The sequence below is a fragment of the Mesoplodon bidens genome (genome assembly GCF_964165515.1).
Source record: "Mesoplodon bidens genome assembly, chromosome: 16".
In the NCBI taxonomy this organism is placed as follows: domain Eukaryota; kingdom Metazoa; phylum Chordata; class Mammalia; order Artiodactyla; family Ziphiidae; genus Mesoplodon; species Mesoplodon bidens.
This window is the reverse complement of record NC_138173.1, coordinates 6,971,604-6,997,174: the sequence shown is the minus strand read 5'-3', so window position 1 is coordinate 6,997,174 and position 25,571 is coordinate 6,971,604. Positions and strand designations below refer to the sequence as shown.

The following is a 25,571-nucleotide window of genomic DNA, read 5'->3' as shown; positions in this document are numbered from 1 at the left end:
GATTTTTTTTTATAAGATGTTCCAGCATTTCTTAACCCGTGTTTTGATTATATAATAAGTTATTGCCTTGGTTTGATCAATTGATAAAAGTCATCTAGTCAATAAAAGACAATCAAGTGTATAGATTTTTATTGGCTTCAGGCAAGTGAGGCATATGGGCCTCTAACATGTTCAGGCAGGCTTTTCCCCAAAACTCATTGGAGCCTTATAAATGTCCCAAGAAAGGAGAATGGTGAAGCCGATAACTGATTTATTTGATATTATAGTAGTAGGCAGATAGTCTTTAAAATTGCTTATTATCATAGAACCAGTTTTTCCTGGAATTCCTTTGTACCCCAGAATCACCGGTAAAAGCGTTCTGTGTTCTAAATTCAAACGCTTGTTATTTTTGCATGATTATAAGTAAGAAAACAAAAAATCCCCTACCTAATCAACGTTAGATACTTAGTATTGCTTTCTGAATAGTTCTTTAAGATATAGGAAATTAAAAGTCAAAAGAATTTACCACAGACAGGATGGATCCGCGTTTCTTAAGGATCAGAAAACTGTTTCCCTTTCACAGTAGTTGTGAGGACCAGATGAAGTAATGCGAATAAAATACGTGAGACACTGCTCAACCAGTGAGGCCGTATTACAACACATGCAGATTCTTTAACCTCTAGGGAGGGGGAGATGAGGAAAATATTTTTGCTATGTTTTCCAGCCTTTCATACCCTTCTCTCTGTTGATCTTTTATTAGTTGATACTTTAGTCATCTACATTCTAGTTAAAATGTATTATGATTCTTTTGTGACTTTTGTTACATTCACTAATAATAACCTTTTGTACTTTCATCTCTAGGAAAATCGGAGGCTCCTTAAAAATATGTTCAAAATCAGTTATTTTTGAACCAGATGCAATATCCCAGCCCATCATTAAGGTAAATGCATTTTAAATGTGAACAGAAACGGTCCTATTTTTTTGTATATATTTTACCTTGGCTTATTTTTTATAATATTTCTCTCTCAATTTTATCCAGATTCCTTTGAGAGATTGTATAAAAATAGGAAAACATGGAGAAAATGGAGCCAATAGACACTTCGCAAAGTATGTCATTGTCACAACTGTGTAATTTTACTTCTACCAAAAGATTACATATATTTAATAACTTTTATCTGCATTTTAGGGCAGTATCCGGGGGGATCTCACTCATTTTCAGTCAGGTAAGAAGCACCTAGTAAACATTTTTTTCTGACCTGAACGAACATTTAAATGAATAAATACATACATATGTATGTGTGTGTGTATATACATACATATATATACACATTTTTTTAAGCACAATGAAATTATTTGTAGAAATCTCAAATGAAGGCCACAGGGAATGATGTTTAAATTCTTTTAAAGTTAGTCATTGAGAACTATATGTCTTAGAAGCTGTGATCCCTGATGCGTTCCTTAATGTTCATGAAGCGTGTGGTGCCTGCAGGCTGTGTGGGTCCGTCCTGAGGAGTCCTGACAGTGTGTGAGGGTGGAGATAAAGGACTGCAGTTGGAAGGTGGGAGGCCAGTGCCCCCCGCTTCAGTGAACTCAGATGGACTCATGGTGACAACCGAGGCCACGGCTCAAGATGTGTAGCCTTGTCTAATTATAGTATAATGCTTGGGGTCGTGACCTTTTCTTCATTTCACATTTACTCAATATAGATTTGTGCATCCAGTACTGTGTGAACACTGGCAGTACGGAGATAAATCACACGTTTTTCCTCCTGTCATACACAACTGACCCTTGAACAAAGCGGGAGTTGGGGGCACTGACCCCCGCGCCCACACACACAAACAGATGAAAATTTATGTATAACTTTTGACTCCCCCAGACTTACTACGAATAGCCTACTGTTGCCTTACTGATGACATAGACAGTTGACAACACATGTTTTGTATGTTATATATATTATATACTGTATTCTTACAATAAGTTAGAGAAAAGAAAATGTTATTAAGAAAATCATAAGGAAGAGAAAATGCATTTGCAGTATGTACTGTACTTATCCATACTGTAAGTTTATGTCATCTGTTTATAAGATGAATCATGTCTGTCAGTACCTACATCAGTATTGTCTTAATGTGATACAAAACACTGTAGATGTTAGATGTGTTACTAACATTAGACATCAAAAATGAAAAGAATGTGAAAAAGAAACGTGTTATTCACAAGTGTGATTCATGCACTGATCATGAAGAAGCAGCAGGATGATTGCTTGATCGTAGCCTGTGTCATCAATACGATTGCTTCCCAGTAGCCCAGCCTGTACACTGTTGAGTGAATCGTGCTAAAAGTGTTATGGCACACAGTGTTGTATCAGATTTGTAATTCAGTATGGGAAACGTGGTTACATTTTATTTTTCAAAAATTTTTCTTTATTTATTTATTTTATTTATTTTTGGCTGTGTTGGGTCTTCGTTGCGGCGAGTGGGGGCTGCTCTTCGTTGCGGTGTGCGGGCTTCTCATTGTGGCTTCTCTTGTTGCGGAGCACAGGCTCTAGGCACGCGGGCTTCAGTAGTTGTGACGTGCGGGCTTCAGTAGTTGTGACGTGTGGGCTTCAGTAGTTGTGGCTTGCAGGCTCTAGAGCACAGGCTCAGTAGCTGTGGTGCACGGGCTTAGTTGCTCCGCGGCATGTGGGATCTTCCCAGACCAGGGCTCGAAGCTGTGTCCCCTGCATTGGCAGGCGGATTCTTAACCACTGCACCACCAGGGAAGCCCCAAACATGATTACATTTTTTTTAAACCCGTGATGATAGAGAAAGACATCTGAACAGTAATGTAATTCTTTGAAAGCAAAGTTATGAAACCAGAAAACTAACACATGATTAATCTTATATTAAAATCACTCCCCTTATGCCTATGCAAGGATAGGCTGTCCACTTCAGTACAAGTCTTGCACACGATGTTCTACACTATGAATACTTAGGTGGTGATGACAGTGATGAACACAGAAATGTATCATACACTTCTTCCACATGGTTATTAGATGTTCACATGAAGACAAACACAACAGGTGAATTTATTAACTGCACGACAGGGTGATTGTTTACTAGTCATTAGGTGGAAGTGGAGCGTCACAGAGGTCTTCATTCCTGTTGTCTGTCTTCACGCTGAGCAGGAGGGTGTGGGTTGGTCTTGCTGTCGCAGGTGGCAGAGATGGAGGGGAGACGGGTGGGGCAGGAGAGGCAGACACACTCAATTTAACTTTACGGAAATACATCATGATTTCTGGCTGACTTTTCTGCTTTTTTATTTCTCTCAAAATGTTGCTATATGGTACCAATCCTTCTTCCACCGTTTGCTTTAGTTTCAGTGCCTGTGTCCTAGAAGGGTCCATGTCATAAAAGAAGTCAAAAAGCAGTCTCAGAAATCAGAGCCTGCTGCTAGGTGGTCTCATGTCAGTTTGTTTCCTGGCACTGCTTCTTCTACATCTACTTCCTCATCATCTGTCGCTGGTTTGGAAGCTCTCATCTCCATCTGGTTGTCTTCTGTTAATTCCTCGGGTGTGGTGTCCATTAGTTCTTGAATTTCTCCAAGATCCATATCTTGAGACATTTCAACCCCCTACCTTTTTTTGCCATATCCAAAATCTGATTCATGATTTCCTTGATAGGCTCTGTTGTAAATCCTGTAAAGTCATGCACAGCATCTGGACACAGTTTTCTCTAGCAGGAATGTATTGTTTTGGGCTTGATGGCTTTCATGGCTTTTTCTATAACAACCGTGGCATCTTCAATGGTGTAATCCTTCCAGACTCTCATGATGTTCTGTTCCACAGTGTTGACGGTCCTTTGCACAGAGTACCATATGTAATAAGCCTTAAAGGTTCTTATGACCCCTGATCTAGAGGCTGAATTAGAGATGCTGGGTTTGGGGGCAAGTAGACCACTTGGACATCTTTGGTGTTGAACTCATGGGGTTCTAGGTGGCCAGGGGTATTGTCCAATTAAAAGAACATTAAAGGGCAATCCTGTACTGGCAGAATACTTCCTGACTTCAGGGACAAAGCATCGATGGAACTAATCCAGAAAAAGTGTTCTTGTTGTCCAGACCTTCTTGTCCAACCAAAAGACTGGCAGCTGGGGTTTCCTCTTCCCTTCAAGGCTGGGGGTCAGCAGCTTTATAGATCAGGGCAGTCCTGGTCATCGACCCCATTGCATTTGCACAAAACAGCAGAGTTTGCCTATCCCTTCCTGCCTTAAATCCTGGTCCTCGTGTCTCTTCCTTATTAATGAATGTCCTTCGTGGATTTTTTTTTCTCAGAAGAGGGCACTTTCATCTGCATTCACACCTGATCAGGCGGATACCCTTTCTCCTCCGTGATTTCCTTGATGGTGTCTGGGAGCTCGTCTGCTGCCTACTGGTTGGCAGAAGCTGCTTCTCCTGTTATCTTGACATTTTCAAAGCGAAATCTCTTTCCAAAATTATCAAACCATCCTTTGCTGACATTAAATTTTCCAGCTTCAGATCCTTCACCTTCCTTTTGCTTTAAGTTGTCATATGATGACTTCATATTTAGTCATCACGCAGCAACCCTGCACGCACATAAAAGCTGCATTTTCAGTACGTGATAAAAAGGTAGTTGACAAAAAGTGCCAGGTTCTCCCGCCTGCTGGGTAGCTGCCTGATGGCTTCATGAATTTCCTTTTCCTTTTTACAATGGTGTTCACATTGGATTCATTTATCTTGAAATGGTGGCAACCGCAGCTGCTGACTTCACCTCAATCAGTGGTACACATATCAAGTGATTCAGCTTTTTCTCGTCATGTCATGACTTTGCTTCTCGGGAGCACTGCCAGCATCACTAGTGGCACTTTGTGTGGGTCCCATGGTGTTATTCCAGGTTTGCGATCTTATACTAAACACGATGAAAAATGCACGAGAACCAGGAGGGGCCACTTTTTACCGCGATGCCCGATTCACTGCTGCTTACGCGGAGATGAATAGCGTCCGCGGGCTTCGGAGGTTCCTCTCAGCACTCGACCTCAGCGCAGTATCCCAGGAGGCGGCTGTGAAGTTATGACCGTGATACAGTGTGAACCACGGTGAACGTATGCAGCTGTGATTTCATGCTGCATCTTTAGTTATTTACATTTCTCTCGACTAAGATGGGTGCCATCCATGTACGGTCTGTTAGCGTGTGCATACGTTTTGATAAGTTTTAACTCTTTATCATAGATTTGTGTATGTTTTATGGTTGTAAATGATATGGTAGACTAGTATCTACATATATTTTATGCACTCATGACAATTTCTTAATTTTTCTGATATTTCTAGGCTACACAGTTCATCTTCTTTCAAATTGTCCCAAATCTCCACATACTTTTCCAATATATTTACTGAAAACAATCCACGTGTAAGTGGACCCATGCAGTTCAACCCCACGTTCTTCAAGGGTTAGCTGTCCTTAATTCACCTGTAGATCTTTACAAAATTATAGATGAGAGAGGACTAGAGCTCATACCACTGCCTTTTTGCTGTGAGTCTCACCTTCTTCACCTTGAAAATGAAAGGGTGGAGGAGGTCGGCGTTGGCTCCACTCTCTGCGGATCTCCAGCTTCTTGACGTGCTCAAGTGCTGTGATCGAGCAAGCACGGGAAAAGCTGTGGGAAACACAGAGGCAGAGATTTCTTTACGCTAGGACTGGACGCGAAGCGTTGAGGTTCTCAAGGGGTGAGTGGTCTGGAGCAGAGAGCCTCCGGTGGTTTTTGGATCACTTAGCCCTCTTGTTCATGGCTCTTTTTAATGCATATTGAAAATTATTTTATGAAGCCTGGGAGATATCAGATTAGGTGATTTTCTAAGTCTGCCTTCCATGATTCTAATAATTTTAGGGAAGAAAACATTTCAGAGGCTATCTTTGACTTCATGTTGTTTTATGAAAGCAGTTATGGCCATCTATTTGGGGAAGGACACCACTATTGATGATTCCAGTCCACACCTGTGTTCTCATTATTTCTAGTGTATCATTCTACACTGTTGCTTTATTCTAGAAAGTCCTTATCTTGAAAGGAGTAGGTACTTTTTCAGTTGAATGTATGGTTTCCATTATAAAAATATACATTTTAGTATAATTTTAATAAACTTAAGAATAAAGCCCCCAAATCCTTTCACCTCCTTTCAGTAGTTTGTATAAGAGGTCTCATATCAAATAAACTCAAAATCAGCTTTACATCAAGGCGTGACTAGATATAAGCTACTCTTTCAAGTATTAAGCTTCCTGGGTTAAGCACACAACCAAATAAACACAACTTTTGTGTTTTTTGATTACCAGGTCACAGTGTTTCAGAAATATGTTATGGTTCTTTAGGCTTTTAGAGTTTTGCTTCCAAATATTCTTTTGCTGATAGAATAAAGGGGAATGAGTGTGTGTGTGTCTGTCTGTCTGTCTAGAGAAGAGAGTTTTCTTTATGTTGATGAATGGATTTCATACCACAGTGACTTTGTTTTACTCATTTCTTAGAAAATCAGCCTTAGATTAGCTTCCTTCACTTGTCTGGTTACTGGGTACAAGTGATGACATTCATAAGACATCTTAGACATTGTATTTATCCAGCAGTGGCTGCTACCTTGTTGCCTTGATGAATCTCTTTTTAATTTAATGTTTGTTATTTTAACATCAGAACTTTAAAGCCATACTAATATTAATGCAACTGCTTTTGGAAACATTATGTAACGATTTAAATTCGATTCATAACATCCTAATTAACAGTAACTCATTACTGTGATAATGTTTAATATTTTACAAGTCTTGATTTGTCTTTCTCAGGTATATTTCATTAAAGAACACAACATTGTTGCACCATATAAAATAGAAAGGGTAAGTAAAGCTTTTCATTTATCCCCAGCAATTTACATAGTGATTTTGAGCAATAAGATTCTGTGTCTCTGTTAACTTCTTTAATGCAATATAATGGGTATTTAAAAGCTTGTTCCCTAGCAGTTATAAAAAAAAATTACCCAAGGGAATGACAGACTTTAGTCCAAGAGATTTCAATTAACTTTTTAACTTTAAAATAGGTGTGTCTATCTATTAGGGGGAAAAAAAGCTTAAATTATTAGGTTAAAAGTTGAAATCAGAATATGCATCATTTAAAAGATTATTTACTGGATATCAATGAGAACTCCTTTTAAATGTTTGAGAAATACTTATAGGCTATAAAGTACCCTTATTTAAGAGCTCAGTAATAATTTATAAATGCTGCTGATTGGGTAGAAGCTCTGAGGGGCCGTGAACACAAGACGTGTAACTAGACGTTACATCCAACCGTTCTGTGCTTTAATTAATGCTTTATGCTGCAGCTTAGTATGCAGTAAAGGGATAACTCCTAGCAGAAGAGTTTTTACGAGACCTAGAGATGGGACTAGTGCTCCTATAGACGACACCTCTGAATTAGGAAAAGCCACCCTCTCTGAGCAGACGTCCTACAGGCTGGATGGCAGTTCCGGTCACAGGCCAGCCTGCGGGTTCTCAGCAGCTTGGAGGGGACGCGCCAGCCACGTGCAGCCCCCTCTGAGTTTTATGTACAAGAAACGTCTGCATGCGCCGGTCACTCAGAAACGGTGAATACTGAGATCTCGTCACTCACAGGTGGTGCTACTGGCAGTTTGGGAAGGACGGTTCTTCACTGTGAGGGGCTGTCCCTTACGTTACAGGCTGTTCCCACGCAGGAGTGCCCCCTCTGCACTGTCCCCCTTTGTTGTGTGGCACCACACATTGATAAGTGCCCCGCAGGGGTGGTGGAACTCCCCCCTGCCCCCAAGTTGAGAACCGCTGCCTGGTGTACTCTCCCTGCAGAGGCTCTCCTGTCACCCACTTGAAGTGCAAAGCTGCTGAAAAGTTACATAAAAGGAAACGAGTAAGGTTTTCTGAAGCAAAGAAAAGCTCTTGTGAATTAGGACACCAAAGGATTCTCAGGTTTAAAGGGGCGGGGTTGTGACTTGGACCATGATCATGAGACTTGATAGACTAGGAGCCCCAGACCCTTGTTCCCCTAATGGAGAGACTGACTCAGTTCCCTTTGTGAGAAATCCAGAAACCAGTTAAGAGTGCCCTGCGCCCCAGGTGAGCATGAAATGAGCCACACTGAGGCTGTGGGAACACCGTAGCATCCTTTCACTGTAGTCCCTCCCGTGGCACTGTGTCACGTGATGGTAGGGAACTCCCAGCTCCCATCTTCTCCCTGGGGAGGGAAAGACAAGACGGGACCGTAGGTCCAATGTTCTGGCTTTTGGGGGCAGCTGCCTGAGGGACTGGCTTCTGTCTCACCTGTCCTGGACCTCTGACAGGACCCATAATGCTCTAGGTGCCTGGGGATCCCTGAAAACAGGAAAGAGCTGGGCATTGTGCAGCTGCTCCAGGGGACCCTGCGCCAGAGACACGGGCAGATACAACCCAGCAGACTCACCCTCGGGAAAGAGAAGAGTGCAGCTTGTGACACATAAAATTACCCGTCACAACACTTGCACACCCGGCCTCAGAGCACCTGAGTGTATGAAGCCAGCACTGACAGGACTGAAAGGAGAGACTGACAGGAGCACAGGACCGAGGAGACTCCGTCCGAGCCCCGCCTTCAACAGTGGGTAGATCATCCAGACAGAGGGTCACTCAGGAGACGGAGGACTCGACCAGCACTCCAGCCAGATGGGCCTCACAGACACAGAACATCCTGCCCCGCAGTAGCAGGACACACACTCTTCTCACGTGCACACGGGACGTTCTCCAGGACAGGTCACGTGTTGGGTCACAAAACAAGTCAACAAATCTAAGAAGATTACAACCACCATGGAGTGAAACCAGAAATCCATGGCAGCACGAAAATTCACACGTATGTGGAAATGAAACAACACTCTTGAACAACCAATAGGTCAAAGAAATAAAAAAGAGAAATTAGACTCAAGAGGGAGGGGATATAGGTATACATATAGCTGATTCACTTTGTTGTACAATAGAAACTAACACAACATTGTAAAGCAATTATAATCCAATAAAGAAGTAAAAGAACAAAACCCAAAAGACCTCAAGACGATCAAAACGAAAACAGAACATACCAAAACTGAAAAGATGCAGCAAAAGCAGTCCTAAGAGGGGGAAGTTTAGTGTTAAATGCTTACCTTGAAGATCTCAAATTAAAAAACCTAACTATACACCTCAAGGAACCAGAAAAAGAAGAGCAAACTAAGCCCAAACTTAGTAGAAGGAAGGAAATAGTAAATACAGCAGTAAATCCAACAGACTGCTCCCCCGGGGCCCTCATTCCGTGTGGGCTGTGAGAGGACACGCCAGGCAGGCGCCTGCACAGGTCAGCGGGGGCTGCAAATGTCGTAAAGGGATGGGTCCTGACGTGCTTGGTCTCCCTCTTTTTTAGGGCACGATGGAATATGTCTTCGAGTTGGATGTTTCAGGGAAGGTGGAAGGTGTCGTGGAGACATTGCTTCAGGTAAGCCAGGGCTTTTCTCAGACATTCACTGGCAAACTGAGGCATAAACGTTTTTTTTTAAAGAATTTCATACTCATACGTCTTACCAAAACCATAACCTTTTTTATAAATCTGAAACAGATTTACTTGAATATGTTGAACTTGAAAACTATACATTAGGAAGAAGCCATAGATATTATGAGTCATTCTTACCTGTTACTAAGTAACAGAATGGTGGTTGTGTTTCATTGTTTCTAAGGAAACATCTTCAAAGCATCTGAGAGAAAAAATAAATTCATGTATATTTATATAATCGTAGCTTCACAGAGCATCCTGTCTGGACAAACTTGGGGACCAAACTGCTATGGTAAGAGTTTCTAAAGATCTGTATCTTTATTGTGAATGAACGTGTATCGATATGTCACTTATAAATCCTTATATCCATACTTTTTAAATGATTCTGTTTTAAAGATAACAGCCATTTTGCAGTCCCGTTTGGCTAGGACGTCATTTGACAAAAACAGGTAAGTTTTCAATGATTTTGTTCCCTGATTACGAAAGCAGTGGCATCGTTCCCTGGTGCCTCATTCAGTGTGTCCAGAACCGATAGTGGGTGTTACCACGTGCCTCACCCCAGACCTGCTCGTCTGGGGGAACGGCCCTGGCATCAGTGCCAGAGCAGAGTCTGGGGCCTCCTTGCCACTTGTCCCAGCTGACATCTGTCCATCAGAAAAGCCTGGTGCCAGCTGCTCTCCACGATCTTCCCAGTCTATGAGCTTCTGTCCTTTCACACGTTAGCGCCTCCTTTCAGGCCACCAGCCCCTGCCACTAAGATCACAGTGACAGCGTTTAGGTTGTCCCCAACTCCAGCCTTCCCTGCTCCAATCCTGTCTTCTGCACTGTGTCGAATGTACTTTTTTTTTTAAACATCTTTATTGGAGTATAATTGCTTTACAATGGTGGGTTAGTTTCTGCTTTATAACAAAGTGAATCAGTTATACATATACGTATGTTCCCGTATCCCCTCCCTCTTGCGTCTCCCTTCCTCCCACCCTCCTTATCCGCCCCCCCAGGTGGTCACAAAGCACCGAGCTGATCTCCCTGTGCTATGCGGCTGCTTCCCACTAGCTATCGATTTCACATTTGGTAGTGTATATATGTCCATGTCACTGTCTCTAATGTACTTTTAAAATCCATTCTTTCTAAAGAACTTATTTCTTTATATCGCTTGTCTGTTGGAAACTCTTCCAGACTTCCAGTGCCTTCGGGGTAAAGTCTTCACCTCACCTGCACACGGGGCGCCCTGGTTTAGCCTCTGTCACTGTTCCGGCCGCCGGTGGCTCTTGAAGGCTCTGCTCTGGATCTCTGCGTTCTGGGCGGTTCCCGAGGCGCCTTGTGGCCTCGTGCCTCTGAGCCTCTGCTCGGAATGCTCGGCCTCCTGCCTCCTCTGCACCTGCCCAGCTCTTCCTGCTCTTCTCGTTTCAGCTGAGCTGGCAGTTGTTCTGGAAAGTCTTTCCCGACCCGTCAGGCTGTTAGGTCCCTTCCTAAGGTGTCCTGCAGGGACCTAGAGACCACGTTCTTACTGATCTAGTGGAGTTTTGTTTCGGTTTTTGGTTTGGGGGTGTGTTGGGTTTTTTGTTTGTTTTGGGGGGTTTTTGGCTTTTCTAAGTATCCAATATATTTTCTGCAAGTAAGTATACTTTTATATTAACCTGTTCTCTTATTCGTTTCTTGCCTTATTTTAAGTAGATTTCCTTCTGTTAAGTAGATTTGGGCTATTTGTCTCCATCTGCAGTATCACTGTATGAATTACTGTAGCTTTAGGACAACTCTTAATATCAGGCAGTACAGGGTCCTGCACCATATTTCCCCTTCTTAACTTACGTCTTCACTGTTCTTGGTCTTACACACTTCTGTATAAATTTAGAATCAGCTTCTCAAGTTTCATAAAGGAAAGGCGTGCTGGGATTTTGACTGTGATTGCAGTGAAACTTTCCATTTATTTAAGTCTTCTTTATGATTTTTCTTTATAAAGTTCTTTCTTCTCTTGTGCTACATTTATTCCAAGTACTTCGTATTTTTGATGGTGTTGTAAATGATATCCTAAAATATTTCATTTTATTGTTGATACTTAGAATGTAGTAGATTTTTGTGTAAACCTGCAACCCTGCTACACATTGTGACCCATTCCGTTAACTTTATATATAGATTCTCTAATATGTACAAAATCTTATGTAGCGATTGTTTCAGTCTCTAATCACTAGATATCATTTTTATTTTAGATGTTTATTTTTAGATTTTTGTATTTGGAATCCTCAGGCTTAGGACAAAGTAGAAAGTATTGGTTGAATAGATTCATTTATGGATTATTATGTTCTAGGCTTTTGCTAGAAGCTTATGTGTATAAATGAGATTCATTTGTAATATTCTGTTTTATTGCTACCTTTGTGAGATTTGTGACCCTTACACTACATTTTCAGATGTTAAAGAATTTGCCAGAAAAGCCATCTGGCCAATAACGTGTTTTCTGTGTTTATGTTTGTTTACTTCTTTTTCTGTTTCACCTATATAGCATTAATTTTCTTTTCATTTTTGTACTTGTAGGATATATTAGTTAAATGGATTGTTGGGAGGAAACAATAGCTTCCATTTTAGGAAGGAAAAGGAGTAATAAGAATTAGTTTCTTTTGACCCACTTAGAATGTGTAATTTTTCTAAGTAGCGATTTAGACTTTAATCCTGGACTTCAGCATGACATTAATTTTAAAAATGGTTCACTATGAAACTTTTGATTTATCCAGTCTCCAAAGTGTTAGGCTGAAGAATTTGGGGAAGACTTTTTTGCAGCGTGAAGTGAGATATTTCAGGATTGTATACTTCCTCTAAAAGAAAGAAGGTAAACTTTTGCTGAGATAAATTTTCATCATACTTCCAAGGAAATGCTTTTTCATTGAAACTATATTTATTTTTCCCTGTTGTTCATTCTGAAAAAGTTCAAGTCTTCCCAAGTTGAAAGATAATATAGTGAACACAGATACCTTATGAGTCACCAAGCGTCAATTTATCAACATTTTGCTGAATTTGCTTTGGTTCTTACATGCTCATGCTTGCTCTGTGTGTGTGTGTGTACATGTATAAATAATGCATATATGTCTGTATATATGTTGTATGTATGTATACATGTATAGCTGATGTGCATATATATGTATGTTTGTATGATACATATAAAATACATGCATACAACTTTTCCCTGAACCATTTGAAATGACACTGCAAGACTTCCTGACACTTCACCCATAACTACTTCAACATGTATCTCTCACAAGAAAGTTCTGTGACATTCCTCCGTACTGTTATAACACTCAAGTAGCAATATTCTGTATGCCGGGTAATTTATAGCTCCATATTCAGGTTTCCCCATTTGTACCCCAAAATGTCCTCTTTAAAATACTTTGGACTAATTTTAGATTTAAAGAAAAGATGTAAAGACAGTGAGTGCAAAGAGTTCTTTTCCCCTCATCCAGTTCCCCCGTTATTATATGTTTAGTGGGTGTGGATGCTGTAATCCTAGATTTGTTGGCTGTAATCCTAGATTTTTTGTTTTTTTGATGCTATTGAAATTTTAGTTTCCAATTATTTGTTACTGGTATATAGAAGTAGTTTGTTGTTGTTGTTGTTTGTTTTTTTGTTCTTTAGAAACAATGACCTTGTATCCTGTGACTTTTCCAAATTCACAATTTACTCATTAGTCCTAGCAGGTTTTTTTTGTAGATTCCATAGAGTTTTCTATATCCCTAATTATTTAATCTGTGAATAATGACAGTTTCACAGAAATACTTGTGGCTTTTATTTCTACTTCTTGCCTCATTGCACAGTTTGATTAATAGACGCAGCGGGAGCAGACATATTCTTGCCTTGTTCTTGGTCTTACAGGAAAAGGATTTAATGTTTCACCATTAAAGAATGTTACCAGCTGTAGGTTTTTCATAGATGGCCTTTATCAGAGTGAGGAAGTTTCTTTTTATTCCTGGTTTGCTGAGAGTATTTTCAAAAATAGGTTTAGAATTTTGTTAAGTACTTTTTGTGCGTTTATTGAGATGATCTTTTTTTTCCTTTAATTCTGTTAATATCGTGAATTATGTTGTTTTCTCAGTGTTAAAACAACGTTGTATTCATGGGATAAATCCAAATTGCTTATGATATATTGTTCTTTTTACATATTGCTGGATTTGCTTTGCTAGTATTTTGTAAAGGATTTTTGCATCTCTGTTTATGGATATTACTCTGTAAATCTTAGTGTATTTGTGAGGTTTTGCCATCAGGGTTATGCTAGCCACATAACATGAGTTTAGAAATTTCCCTTTATCTTCTTTTTCCCAAAAGAGTTTGTGTAGGATTGTATTTCTTGCTTAAATTTTTAACCACATTTACTGGTGAAGCCATGTAGGCTTGAGGTGTTCTTACTTAGTCAATCTATTTGTTTGACACATAGGACTAGTTAGATTGTCTGTTTCTTCTTGTGTCTATTTTGTCAAGCTGCATTTTTCAAAACCTTTGTCCAGTTCATCCAAGTTGTCAGGTGCTGGCATCAAGTTGTTAATGTCCTCTGAACCTCAGTAGGGTCTGCAGTTATGGTCCCTCTTTCATTCCTTACGTTGATGGTTTATGTTTTTTATTTATCAGTATTGCCAGAGGTTTGCCAATTTTATTAACCTTTTTAAAGATCCAACTTTTGACTTTATTGATTTTTCTCTATTTTTATATAAAAATCATTTTATACAAAATTGATTTCCATGCTCATGATTTCCTTCCTTCAGCTTACTTTGGGTTTAACTTGTTCTCTTTCCAGCTTCCTACAAAGTTTAGATCACTGATTTTAGACCTTCTTTTATAAGTAGGACTAGAACATAAATTTACCTCTAAGCACTGCTCAGCTGCATCCCTCAGATTTTAATATGTTTTTATTATCATTCATATGAAATATTTCATGGTTTCCTTTGTCATTTCTTCTTTGACCCATTGGGGTTTTCTTTGGGTTATTTAGAAATATGTTGTTTATCTTCTCTGTATTTGGGGATCTTGTTACTGTTGTATTGTTATTGATTTCTAATCTAATACTCCCTTGGTTCAGAGAGTACATGGTTCAGTCTTTTTTTTTTTTTTTTTAAATAAATTTATTTATTTATTTTTGGCTGTGTCGGGTCTTCGTTGCTGCGTGCGGGCTTTCTCTAGTTGCGGCAAGCGGGGGCTACTCTTCGTTGTGGCACGTGGGCTTCTCATTGCAGTGGTTTCTCTTGTTGCGGAGCCCGGGCTCTAGGCGCACAAGCTTCAGTAGTTGTGGCACGTGGGCTCTAGAGCGCAGGCTCAGTAGTTGTGGCGCATGGGCTGAGTTGCTCCGCGGCATGTGGGATCCTCCCGGACCAGGGCTCGAATCCACGTCACCTGCATTGGCAGGCGGATTCTTAACCACTGCACCACCAGGGAAGCCCTGGTTCAGTCTTTTGAGGTTTGTTGAGATGTGTTGTATGGCTCTGCGTACAGTCTGTTCTGACACGGGTTTCCCAGGCCCGTGAAGGGAACGTGTGCTCTGAAGTTGTGGAGTGTAGTGCTCAGTACACATCATTTGGGGCCAGTTGGCTGATGGTTGTTCAGATCATCTGTACTTTACTAAATTTTTGTTGACTTGCTCTGTCAATTACTGAGAGAAGGGTGTTAAAATTACCAGTGATGATTGTGGAATTGTTTATTTTCCCCTGTATTTCTGTCAATTTATGCCTTGTGCACCGGCAGGCTCTGTTATTAGGTTTACATACATTTATAAGACACCAGTTTTCTTACATGTTGTGATTGCATGCTATATCTTTTTCTATCCTTTTTACTTTTAACTTGTCTGTGTCTTATTCTGTTTCAAGAAAACACACTTTATATAGTTGAGTCTTTTTATACAGTCCAAAAGTCTCTGCTTGTTAATTGGATTGTTTAATTCATTTATAATTATGTAATTATGGATATAGTTGGTTTTTAAACCCACTATTTTAGTACTTGTTTCCTAGCATTTCATTTGTTCTTTGTTTCTCTGATCCTCCTTTCTTGCCTTCTTTTGGGTAAATCTGGTATTTTTAAGTATTCTACTTTTTAGCTGTAGTGCTTGGTGTCATTCTTAGTACTAGGTCACTCTGGAGCTCACAATATGCACCTGGTACATAGTGTACCTTCAGGTAAGAGTATATTACACTCCTTTACAGTCGTTCAAGAGCCTTACAGCAGTGTGTTTCCACATAACCCCTCCTGCCCTTTGTGATCTGTGTTGTTTTTTTTAAATTAATTAATTTATTTATTTATTTCTGGCTGTGTTGGGTCTTCGTTTCTGTGCGAGGTCTTTCTCTAGTTGCGGGGAACGGGGGCCACTCTTCATCACGGTGTGCGGGCCTCTCACTGTCGCGGCCTCTCTTGTTGCGGAGCACAGGCTCCAGACGCGCAGGCTCAGTAGTTGTGGCTCATGGCCCTAGTTGCTCCGCGGCATGTGGGATCCTCCTAGACCAGGGCTTGAACCCACGTCCCCAGCATTGGCAGGCAGACTCTCAACCACTGCGCCACCAGGGAAGCCCTGATCTGTGGTTTTATATTAAATTTCTACATATACTATAAAACCCATGATATGGTGTTCTTATTTTAGGTTTTTAAAGATTTTTTTTTACAGTAGGTTCTTGTTGGTTATCTATTTTAAATATAGCAGTGTGTACATGTCAGTCCCAAACTCCCAGTCCCAAGAATTGAGATACATGCATTTATAGGTACATAAATTAAAATACTGAGAAATAATTCTTTTCTATTTACTTGGATATTTGAATACTTATGTTTCCTGATGCTTGTCTTTCCTTCCTGCAGAACTGGTGTTGCATCTGGTGTCATTTCTCTTAAGCCCAAAGAACTTCCTATAGCATTTCTTACGTTGCATATCTGGTCAGGATGGATTCTCCCAGCTTTTCTGAAAATACCTCTATCTTACCCTCATTTTTGAAGGGTGTTTTTGTTGGAGATAAAATACTAGCTTCACAGGGTTTTCTTTCACTACTTGAAGGGTTTTTGTTCCGTTGTATGTTGCTGTCCATTGTTTCCTGTGAAAAGTCGCATCATTTGTCCTGTTGTTACTGTGAATTAAGGTGTAGTCTCTCTGCGCCTGTCCTGCTGGGGGTTTCCGGGTAACGGAGCCTGTGAACTGGTGTCTTATATTAGACAGTTTTCACCACTTTCCACCAGTGTCTCTTCTGCCCCGTCTCCTGTCTCTTCTCCTGTGACTTGAGTTACACTCATGTTAGTATGTTTTATAGTTTCGCTTAGATCTCAGACACTGTTCTGTTTTTTTAAATTCTTCTTCTTCTTCTTCTTCTTTTGTCTTGTTTCAGTTAGGACTTTTTTACTGGCCTTGTTTTCAGCCACATTGGACTTTTCCTCTGCCGTGCCCAGTCTATTAAGCTTGTTTAAGTCATTCTTCATTTCCTCTCGCCCAGATTTTCATTTCTAGCATTTCCTTTCAGTTCCTTTTCGCAGTTTCTACTTCTCAGATGAAGTTTTCCTTCCCTTCACATGTGTTTTCCATCTTTTCTTCTAGATCTTTTAGTACATTTATTACAGTTATCTTAACGTCTCCCTCTGATGGATCCGAGTCCGGGTCCTCTTCTATGGAATCTTCTCTCATGAGTGTGGGTCATACTTACTCACTTCTTTGTGTTTCTTGTAATTTTTTGTGTGCTGGGAAGTTTGTTTTAAAGGAACTGTAGAGACTGACCTAAGGAATATTTGCCTCTGGAGGTGGTCATGCCCACTCCCATCCTGCCTGCTGCTTGCCCTGGGGACTCTGTCAGTGTAATGAGTGGAGCTGGGTTAAATCCAGGTCCGCATGCCCGGTTCCACGGCGGGAGTGAGCAAAACTGTCCTCAGTGGGGCTTGGGGTCGGTGCCCTTGAAGGATTTGGAGATATCCTTGTGCTTCACAGCTGAGCCTCCAGCTCTCCGCCCATGGAGCATCTCTGCCCTCCAGGCCTGACTCCTGCTGTCTGGCGTCTCTCTCATCCTGCAGCCCTTGCCCCCTGTGGAAGATTGCCCCTCCTCCTGCCACTCAACTGCTGGTCCCTTCATTTAGGTTTCTCTGCACCTGAGCTTTCTGATGGGTTTCTAAACATAGCAAGGATTGTGTAGCTCATTTGGCAGGTTTTGTGGTTGGGATGAGAGCTGTGAGGTCTCCTTCACGTCCAAACTGGAAGAGGGAGCCTGCTTCTGTGTGATTTTGTGTTTGTTTTTTTTTTAATACATTTATTTATTTTATGTATTTATTTTTGGCTGTGTTGGGTCTTCGCTGCTGCGTACGGGCTTTCTATAGTTGCGGTGAGCGGGGGCTGCTCTTTGTTTTGGTGGTGGGCTTCTCACTGTGGTGGCTTCTCCTGTTGCGGAGCACGGGCTCTAGGCCTGTGGGCTTCAGTAGTTGTGGCTCGCAGGCTCTAGAGCGCAGGCTCAGTAGTTGTGGCGCATGGGCTTAGTTGCTCCACAGCATGTGGGATCTTCCCAGACCAGGGCTCGAACCCGTGTCCCCTGCATTGGCAGGCGGATTCTTAACCACTGTGCCACTAGGGAAGCCCTGCTTTTGTTCTACTACTTACAGAGGAGACATTTTTTTTTTTTTTGACTGCGTTGGGTCTTCCTTGCTGTGCGTGGGCTTTCTCTAGTTGCTGCAAGCGGGGGCTACTCTTTGTTGTGGTGCATGGGCTTCTCATTGTGGTAGCTTCTCTTGTTGTGGAGCATGAGCTCTAGGCACGTGGGCTTCAGTAGTTGTGGCGCGCAGCCTCAGTAGTTGTGGCTTGCAGGCTCTAGAGTGCAGGTTCAGTAGCTGTGGCGCACGGGCTTAGTTGCTCCACGGCATGTGGGATCTTTCTGGACCAGGGATCGAACCTGTGTTCCCTGCATTGGCAGGTGGTTTCCCAACCACTGCGCCACCGGGGAAGTCCCAGGGGAGACTTATTTTTAGCTCAGTTATTTAACTAAGTAATTGCCTAAACTCTTGATGATTTGGTTATTTCCCTTCTATTTTTTTTAAAATTAGTGAAGCAGAACGAAAATGGACTTTTTTGATGAGTTAACATAATTTAGGAGGGAGTGGTGGTCACCTTTGACTGGTTTTACTGCAGTAGATCCACAAAAGACTATACGTTGGAACTGACATGCAAGTAATTGTAATTATGTGCCCATAGCCTTATAGAATGTGGTGTGAAGTAAGTGCCACCCATGCCAAAACAGTTTCTATGACAATAAAATAGGTCTTAATGACACAAAAATAGAAAATTATGTTAATGTAAGAATAGTTTCAAGGCCGACTTGCTTATTTGGGGAGGAATGAAGAGTGCCAATAACAGGGTTATTTGGTATTTTTTACTTGTCTGTCTTCTCTTCTTTGATACGTAACCTCATCTGCTTTTTAAAAAATCAAGTATTCATTATACCATTGAAAAGAAAGTCAGTTTTATTTAGGTGACTGATTTCTATCACCAGTTTTCTTGTATCAAATGCAGTGTTTAGACACCTGTTCTGCAGAGTCACTTTGTAGCTCCCTCAGATAAAGTTAAATCTAGAAAGTAGATCGATTTCTGATTTTTCTTGCTTTTGCTGGAAAAAACATATTCTCAGATTCCAAAGTGTTTCTGAAAAGCTGCACATGGAATGCAAAGCAGAAATGGTGACACCTCTGGTGACGAATCCTGGCCACGTGTGCATCACTGACACCAACCTGTATTTCCAGCCTCTCAATGGGTACCCGGTAAGTAGTCTGTAGGCCAGCGGAGGACTCCTTTGGTGTTCCCATTTGTGTCTTCAAGCTCTCTTTCCTGTGAACTTGACTTGACGGTTAGAGTGTTCTCACATTTTGGGGAGGGTCAGAATTACCCCCTGTCCCCATCTAGCATCTGGTATTTAATGGCTCCCCGTGTAATCCTGATGCACCCTCACCCGTGTTTGAGCTCTTCTGATTTACTTTCTGTTACTTCGGGGGAAAAGAAACCCTGCCCCCTCTGATTTTAGTAAAGGGTCATTAGAGGTTTATGCCTTTCTACTCGGAAGCACATCTGCAAGAGAGCAATGAAATATACTAAGGTTAAGAAGAGATGGATGTTTTCTGTGTATCTGCTTATATGTACACCTAAGCTGTATTTCTCGTTTTCCCTTAATTACAAACCAAATCAGCAGATCTGCATCTGTCCCAGAGGAGCAGTGTGAAGTGGCCCCTCCAGCCAGTGCAGAGCCGCATGTGGCATTGCTGTCACTGGGCAGCTGCAGTTCTGCTGCTGTGATGCTGGAAACACCTTCTCTTGCACGATGACTTTAGACTCACGAGGCCACACAGTAAAGATGAATTCAGATTTCTGCACTAAAACTTGTAAAGATTGGCGGCTTTATCTAGATACGGACCCTTTTCAGAGTGGTTCACTGAAAGAACAGCAACCCTGAAACTCTGCTAGTGCAGTTGGACCGCTTGGCAGGTAGCTTCAAGAACAGGAGTGTTCTCTGCCATGAAAGAAATTCTCCAGGCTGGTCAGGCATTACCTGTCACTGAAACGTGAACACTTTCCTAAGTGAAAGGTGATGCTATAACAATTCTGTCCACCAGGTGGTAGGGCACACTCGCCGGGCCCTCCAGCGGACACAGTACACGTTGCTGATGGCATTCTTTGTGGCCTCATCAATTGGCTGGACCAACGCTGTTGCTGTGGCTTGGGTCAATACTTGAGCAACAATATCTGAGTATAAGCCACAGCTTCAGGGTCCCAGGTCTGGGCTGGGGGCCTTGGCCGGTCTTCAGGCAGCTTCCACGGCTACATACCCTGTGTCTGCAGGCTCTCCCTCCCTCTTACTTGGAGGGAGGAGGGTGGACCTGTTGCCTTTTAGCCAATCTCAGTACCTTTTATGACCTTGCTCCTCTCTCACTAGCATTTTAAGGCTCCAGAGAAGTGAGAAAATTTTCCTCCTTATAAAGCTTAGAGGCCCTGCTTTATACTATAGCTGTTTATGAGCCTTATTACACTGTAGTTTAAGGAGCTAAAAGACAGGATTCTAAAAAAAAAAAGCTGTATGTCAGTTCTGAGCAAACCGTAGGTCTATAAAATAGGAACATTCCTGAGCGGAGGTCTACACCAATCCTTTAATATTTCTTACCACTCAGCAACCCTGCAGAAACCTGAAAGCTAGAAGCCTGCATTATCATCCTGTGGGGTACCGGCCGGGGGTGTGGGTAGGGCGACTGGTCCACGGTCACACAGCTAGTGAAAAGGGCAGACCGGCGTGTAAAGTGAGGCATGCCCTGTTCTCAGAGCTCACTTTCCAGGTGTCCAGGTATGACCCGTCAGGAAGTTAAGGTGGGGCAGCCGAAGGGCGGCTTCTAATTGTGTCAGAATCTTGACGTTTGAGGTTGTCTTTCTACTTTTAAAGAAACCCATGGTCCAGATAACACTCCACGACGTCCGCCGCATTTACAAGAGGAGACATGGTCTCATGCCTCTGGTGAGTTCGAGGGGAACATCCCCTCGAGAGGATGACTGTCTTGTCTTCAGTTTGGCCACTCGGGCTCGTCTGAAAGGCGCGGCTGTTTGTGTTGTGAGCAGAGGGGCCCTGAGGCCCGCTGCCCTTTCTTTTGGCTGCGCTGGAGGTTTATCTATCAAGGAGCGACTCCTCCTGTGGGGGGAGGGCTGTTGGGAAAGAGGCTGTGGCTCCAAGAGCAGGAGGGCCCAAGTGCCCTTGAGTTTCTCCCTGCCGAGTTCTCAGGGTCCTCCTGGGTTTGTGTGGGGATAATGGACGCAGAACTGGTCCAGTTACAGCGGCGACATCTCCAGGCAAAGTTGGGAAGCTGCGACGGCAGGTCTCAGTGGAACTGTACATCCTCACGGTTAACTTGTATTAATTCAGCCTTCAGGCTTGGTGCGAGGGAGAAATGGATAAAATAACCATTTCAGTCACCTGGGCGGCCCTCCCCGCCATTCTCCTGAATAAGCCCGTGTCCACACTTCTGTGAGTCTCACACGCTTATTGTAGAAACCAGTCGCCACGGAAGGTGTGACTCGAAGGGATTTTAGCTTGACGTCGATATAAATCTATTTGTTCTCCTTCAGAGGTTAACCAGTAGGTGGCATTACAAGAGCATTGTGGATATTTCAGCATCTCATTGTGGTGTTTTGTGTTTATGAAATTTAACTGTTTTCCTGCCTATTTTACTTAAAAGGCAATTCTCCATTTCGAGTGCCAACAGAGGATTAGGGAAACAGATTCTGTTAAAAATCTCCTCCTCCTTTGGGTATAGAGATGCAGTCAGAAAAAAAGAAATTGGCATTGATTAAGTACCTTCTGCCTACTGGGCAATTTATGTACAGTATTCGTTTATCAGCGCAATCCCTGTGAGGTCGATGATACCCTATTTTACAAAGGAATTGAGACTCCAGGACTTCACTCCCTCGGTTCCCTCGCTAGTAACGCTGGAAGCCTGTATCTGAACCTAGGACAGTGCTGCACTTTCATCCTTTCTCTGTCTATTCCTGTCCTGTCTCGGCTTCACCCTCACAACATTCACGCAGCTCATAGTTTTCTTAAAATAATTGCATCCTGCTAATTAAATGAGTTATTCAATTATCAGTTTAAGTCGACATAATTATGACTTAATTTGTAAAAGAAAGCTAAACCTTTGTCTCTGAAGAAGATAGGTGAAGACGTGGATCAGCCAGTTTTGAATTTCAACATACTAAACTCACAAATGCTGTCATCAATAAAGATCCTCGAGGTCAAAAGGGATTTTGTAAAGTTTAGCTGAGACACGTCTTGTCCTTATAAATCAAATTCATTGCTGGGGAATATGCATACAAGACCTGCAAATAAAAAATGCAGGGGCTTCGCTGGTGGCGCTGTGGTTGAGAGTCCGCCTGCCGATGCAGGGGACGCGGGTTCGTGCCCCGGTCCGGGAAGATCCCACATGCCACGGAGCGGCTGGGCCCGTGAGCCATGGTCGCTGAGCCTGCGCGTCCGGAGCCTGTGCTCCGCAAGGGGAGAGGCCACAACAGTGAGAGGCCCGTGTACCGCAAAAAAAAAAAAAAAAAAAAAAAAATGCAAGTGTTTAGTTGAAAGGCTTTTGTACTTGCGTCACTCACGTTGAGATGCCGTTCGTTTTATTCTTCTCTTTCTGGATTTGTAGGGCTTGGAAGTGTTTTGCACAGAAGATGATCTGTGTTCCGACGTCTACCTGAAGTTCTATGAACGTCAAGACCGAGATGACCTCTATTTTTACATTGCTACATATCTAGGTTTGGGGCTCACTCTTCGTTGTATCTGTCGTGTGAAGGTGGTTCAGCTCCCGAGCAACTGGGGTGGGAAGTGGGAGCACAGCAGTGCTGCATCTGGAATCATCTCTGTGGTCCCACTTAGTCCTTCTCATCAGTAGCTTCAGTTAGCAGAATGGCACACTGAAAATTACGGGACATATAAATGAGATTTGGTAATAGTTCACTCCCATCCTGTGTTTTAAAAACTTTTGATAAACATATTTAAATGTTGTTTGTATCTTAACAACCCCCAAGTTGAATGGATTATATACGAATCCACCTAATTATTTTTATGTCCAGTCCTGTTTTCTGTTAGTTTATGAAAACCAGGACTCAGTTTCTCTCTGTGAGACGGTGGGTTACCCAGTCGTGTGTCTGTGATCATTAATTGTGGTCTTCATCACAAAGCTGGAAAACGGTACAAAAGGAACATAGGAACCTTCTATGCTCAGTATGGTACCGTGGGACTCAGTTTGCTTATAACTAATATTTCCTCAGTCTTCCTTGGGAAATGTGAATTTTCCCACTTTTATCAGAGAGAACACCTGTATTTTTCTTTTCAAGCATAAACATATTAAGTTGTATGGTTGAATTATTCTTGTTTTCAAAATTGCCAGATGAGTAGAATGGAATTTTTAAAAATCAATGTTGGGATTTTATTAATACCATCTTAGTTTGCTGTTCCCGTGTGCAGTGAAATCATTTATGAGATGTGTAGTGACTTACTCCCTTAGAAAAGAAGTTTTCTCTCAAGGAGGAATAGTTTATTTTCAATAAAGAGCGTATTTTACAGTAGGTTTGAGTTCATATTTTTTTTCTTCTCACACTAAGCTGTTCACTTTAACTTAATGCTTAAGTATAGCTTTGGTATAAGTTTACTGTTATCTCCTGCCTCCTGATTTAATTGTTTTTCATTTAATTTTTCTAACTATAACAAGATGACAACAAAAAACTCAACTTTCATGGTGAGTCCTAAAATCTCAAGTCAAAAAACTTGCCGTGGCCTAAAAGGTCTGATTCTGTGAAGCGTTTATTCTCTCTGAGTTCATTCCTGAGATTGTTCAGACTTTCTCTGAGACATTCTGAGAGCAGAAAATCAGAGGATAAGTGTTTTGAGTTTTTAAGCCCTTTCCTGGTAGCTGATTAGAGAAGAAACTTGGCAAAGTATATAAGAATAAATATTGAACCAGCAAATGAGTTAGATAAGTTTGATGCAGCCAATACAAAGCTGAAAGCAGAATTTTCTAAACAAAATAGAACAGTTGACTCATTTTACAGGAACGTTATCGTTGGTGCCACACCATCTGTGCTTCCATCTTTCCTGAGGTTATTTCTGGGCAGTCTTTCTGGTCCTTCTAGTTTGAGAACTCTGAGAGATACTTGTTTTCTCCTTCAGCAGTTTCTATTCTTTTCCTTATTCCTCACTTGCATAAATAGTACGTAGTCAGTGACAAATCAGCCTTAGTGTACCCTGCTTCCAGATCTGAAAGAAAACTAAAAGATTGTTTCATTTTACTTTCATAAGAAATGGAGGAAATGAGCTTTTACAAATGGTCATGGCTTCTTAAAGGCATTAAAACTCAAGCACATTTGGAAGGATTCTTTGTTAGTACATATTGTAGACTATATATAAATATAGCAAATGTTATATATATTACCATGTCATATTTATGTATTTGCTCCATACTTTAATATTTGTTTTATATCATATATTTCACAGATGTGATATGTTTTATATATTTAATAGATATGTTTTATATCATACATTTAATAATTTCCCTCCTGGATCTTGGAGGTGCTCATTCATACTTGACAGAACAACTCTTTGGTAAAAACAAACTGTAGCCTACTTTTCTTTTTTTAAAATGTACTTTTCAAAAATGGGTTGAAGGGTTTACACTGAAAGCCTCTGTAGCGCCCTCACATGCTGAGTGACCATTGCCCGCACACGTGGAGCTCAGTGTGACCCGGGCCTGTCCTCACCTGTCCCCCCAGAGCACCACGTGGCGGAGCGCACGGCCGAGGGCTACACACTGCAGTGGCAGCGCGGGCTCCTGTCCAACTACCAGTACCTGCTGCACCTCAACACGCTGGCCGACCGCAGCTGCAATGACCTCTCCCAGTACCCTGTGTTCCCCTGGGTTGTCGGCGACTACAGCAGCTCCGAGCTGGGTGCGTGCCACAGAGCCAGGCTTTTAGAGCAAAGAACACATTCCCTCTTAGAACCACGTTGTGATTCGTGAACAGAGTAGAACTCGTTTGATTTTATTACTGACGATGGCCCGTCTCCGTGCCACGATACTGGATGGGTGTTATGGGAATTACGTGTGTTCTATATGTTTTCTCTACTGTCTCTGAATTTTTTTTAATTCTAAAAAAAAGTACTCACATACTTCTTGAAAGCCACACCCAGAAGACATGCATGGGATCTTCAGCTAGTGTTACCACTGCTACCAATAAGTACTATGTTTCCAAATACTTAAGTTTTCACTTTGAAAATTGCACCTCAGGTTACCGTATTACTTTTCAATTCACATTAAAATATGTGATTACCAAACATAATAGCTGTTCATTAAAGAACACTTAGAAAGTACTGAAACACTGAAAGGAGGAAACAAGACTCATCAATAATTACATTACCTAGAGAGAACCATTTTAACTTGTGGTATATATACTTCTTTCTCTCTCTCAAATTATTTTACCAAAAATGTGATTGTACTGTAATTTTATTTTGTAATATCTTAAAATTAGATATTGTGAACACTGAATTACTTTTGACAGTT

The 25,571-nt window shown here is 41.6% G+C and overlaps 1 protein-coding gene across 4 annotated transcripts in view; it reads left to right on the top strand.

Annotated features, from left to right (window-relative positions):
* The window catches only part of NSMAF (neutral sphingomyelinase activation associated factor), a 62,110-nt gene that overhangs the window by 18,180 nt on the left and 18,359 nt on the right, over window positions 1–25,571 (top strand). For all 4 annotated transcript variants that reach the window (XM_081258141.1, XM_081258140.1, XM_081258139.1 and 1 more), the window contains 11 exons: window positions 841–919; window positions 1,019–1,086; window positions 1,166–1,202; window positions 6,794–6,844; window positions 9,393–9,464; window positions 9,763–9,810; window positions 9,915–9,967; window positions 19,121–19,250; window positions 20,915–20,986; window positions 22,662–22,770; window positions 24,784–24,960. In XM_081258141.1, coding sequence (XP_081114267.1) covers window positions 841–919; window positions 1,019–1,086; window positions 1,166–1,202; window positions 6,794–6,844; window positions 9,393–9,464; window positions 9,763–9,810; window positions 9,915–9,967; window positions 19,121–19,250; window positions 20,915–20,986; window positions 22,662–22,770; window positions 24,784–24,960 — 896 coding nt within the window. The remainder of the gene's footprint in view (window positions 1–840; window positions 920–1,018; window positions 1,087–1,165; window positions 1,203–6,793; window positions 6,845–9,392; window positions 9,465–9,762; window positions 9,811–9,914; window positions 9,968–19,120; window positions 19,251–20,914; window positions 20,987–22,661; window positions 22,771–24,783; window positions 24,961–25,571) is intronic.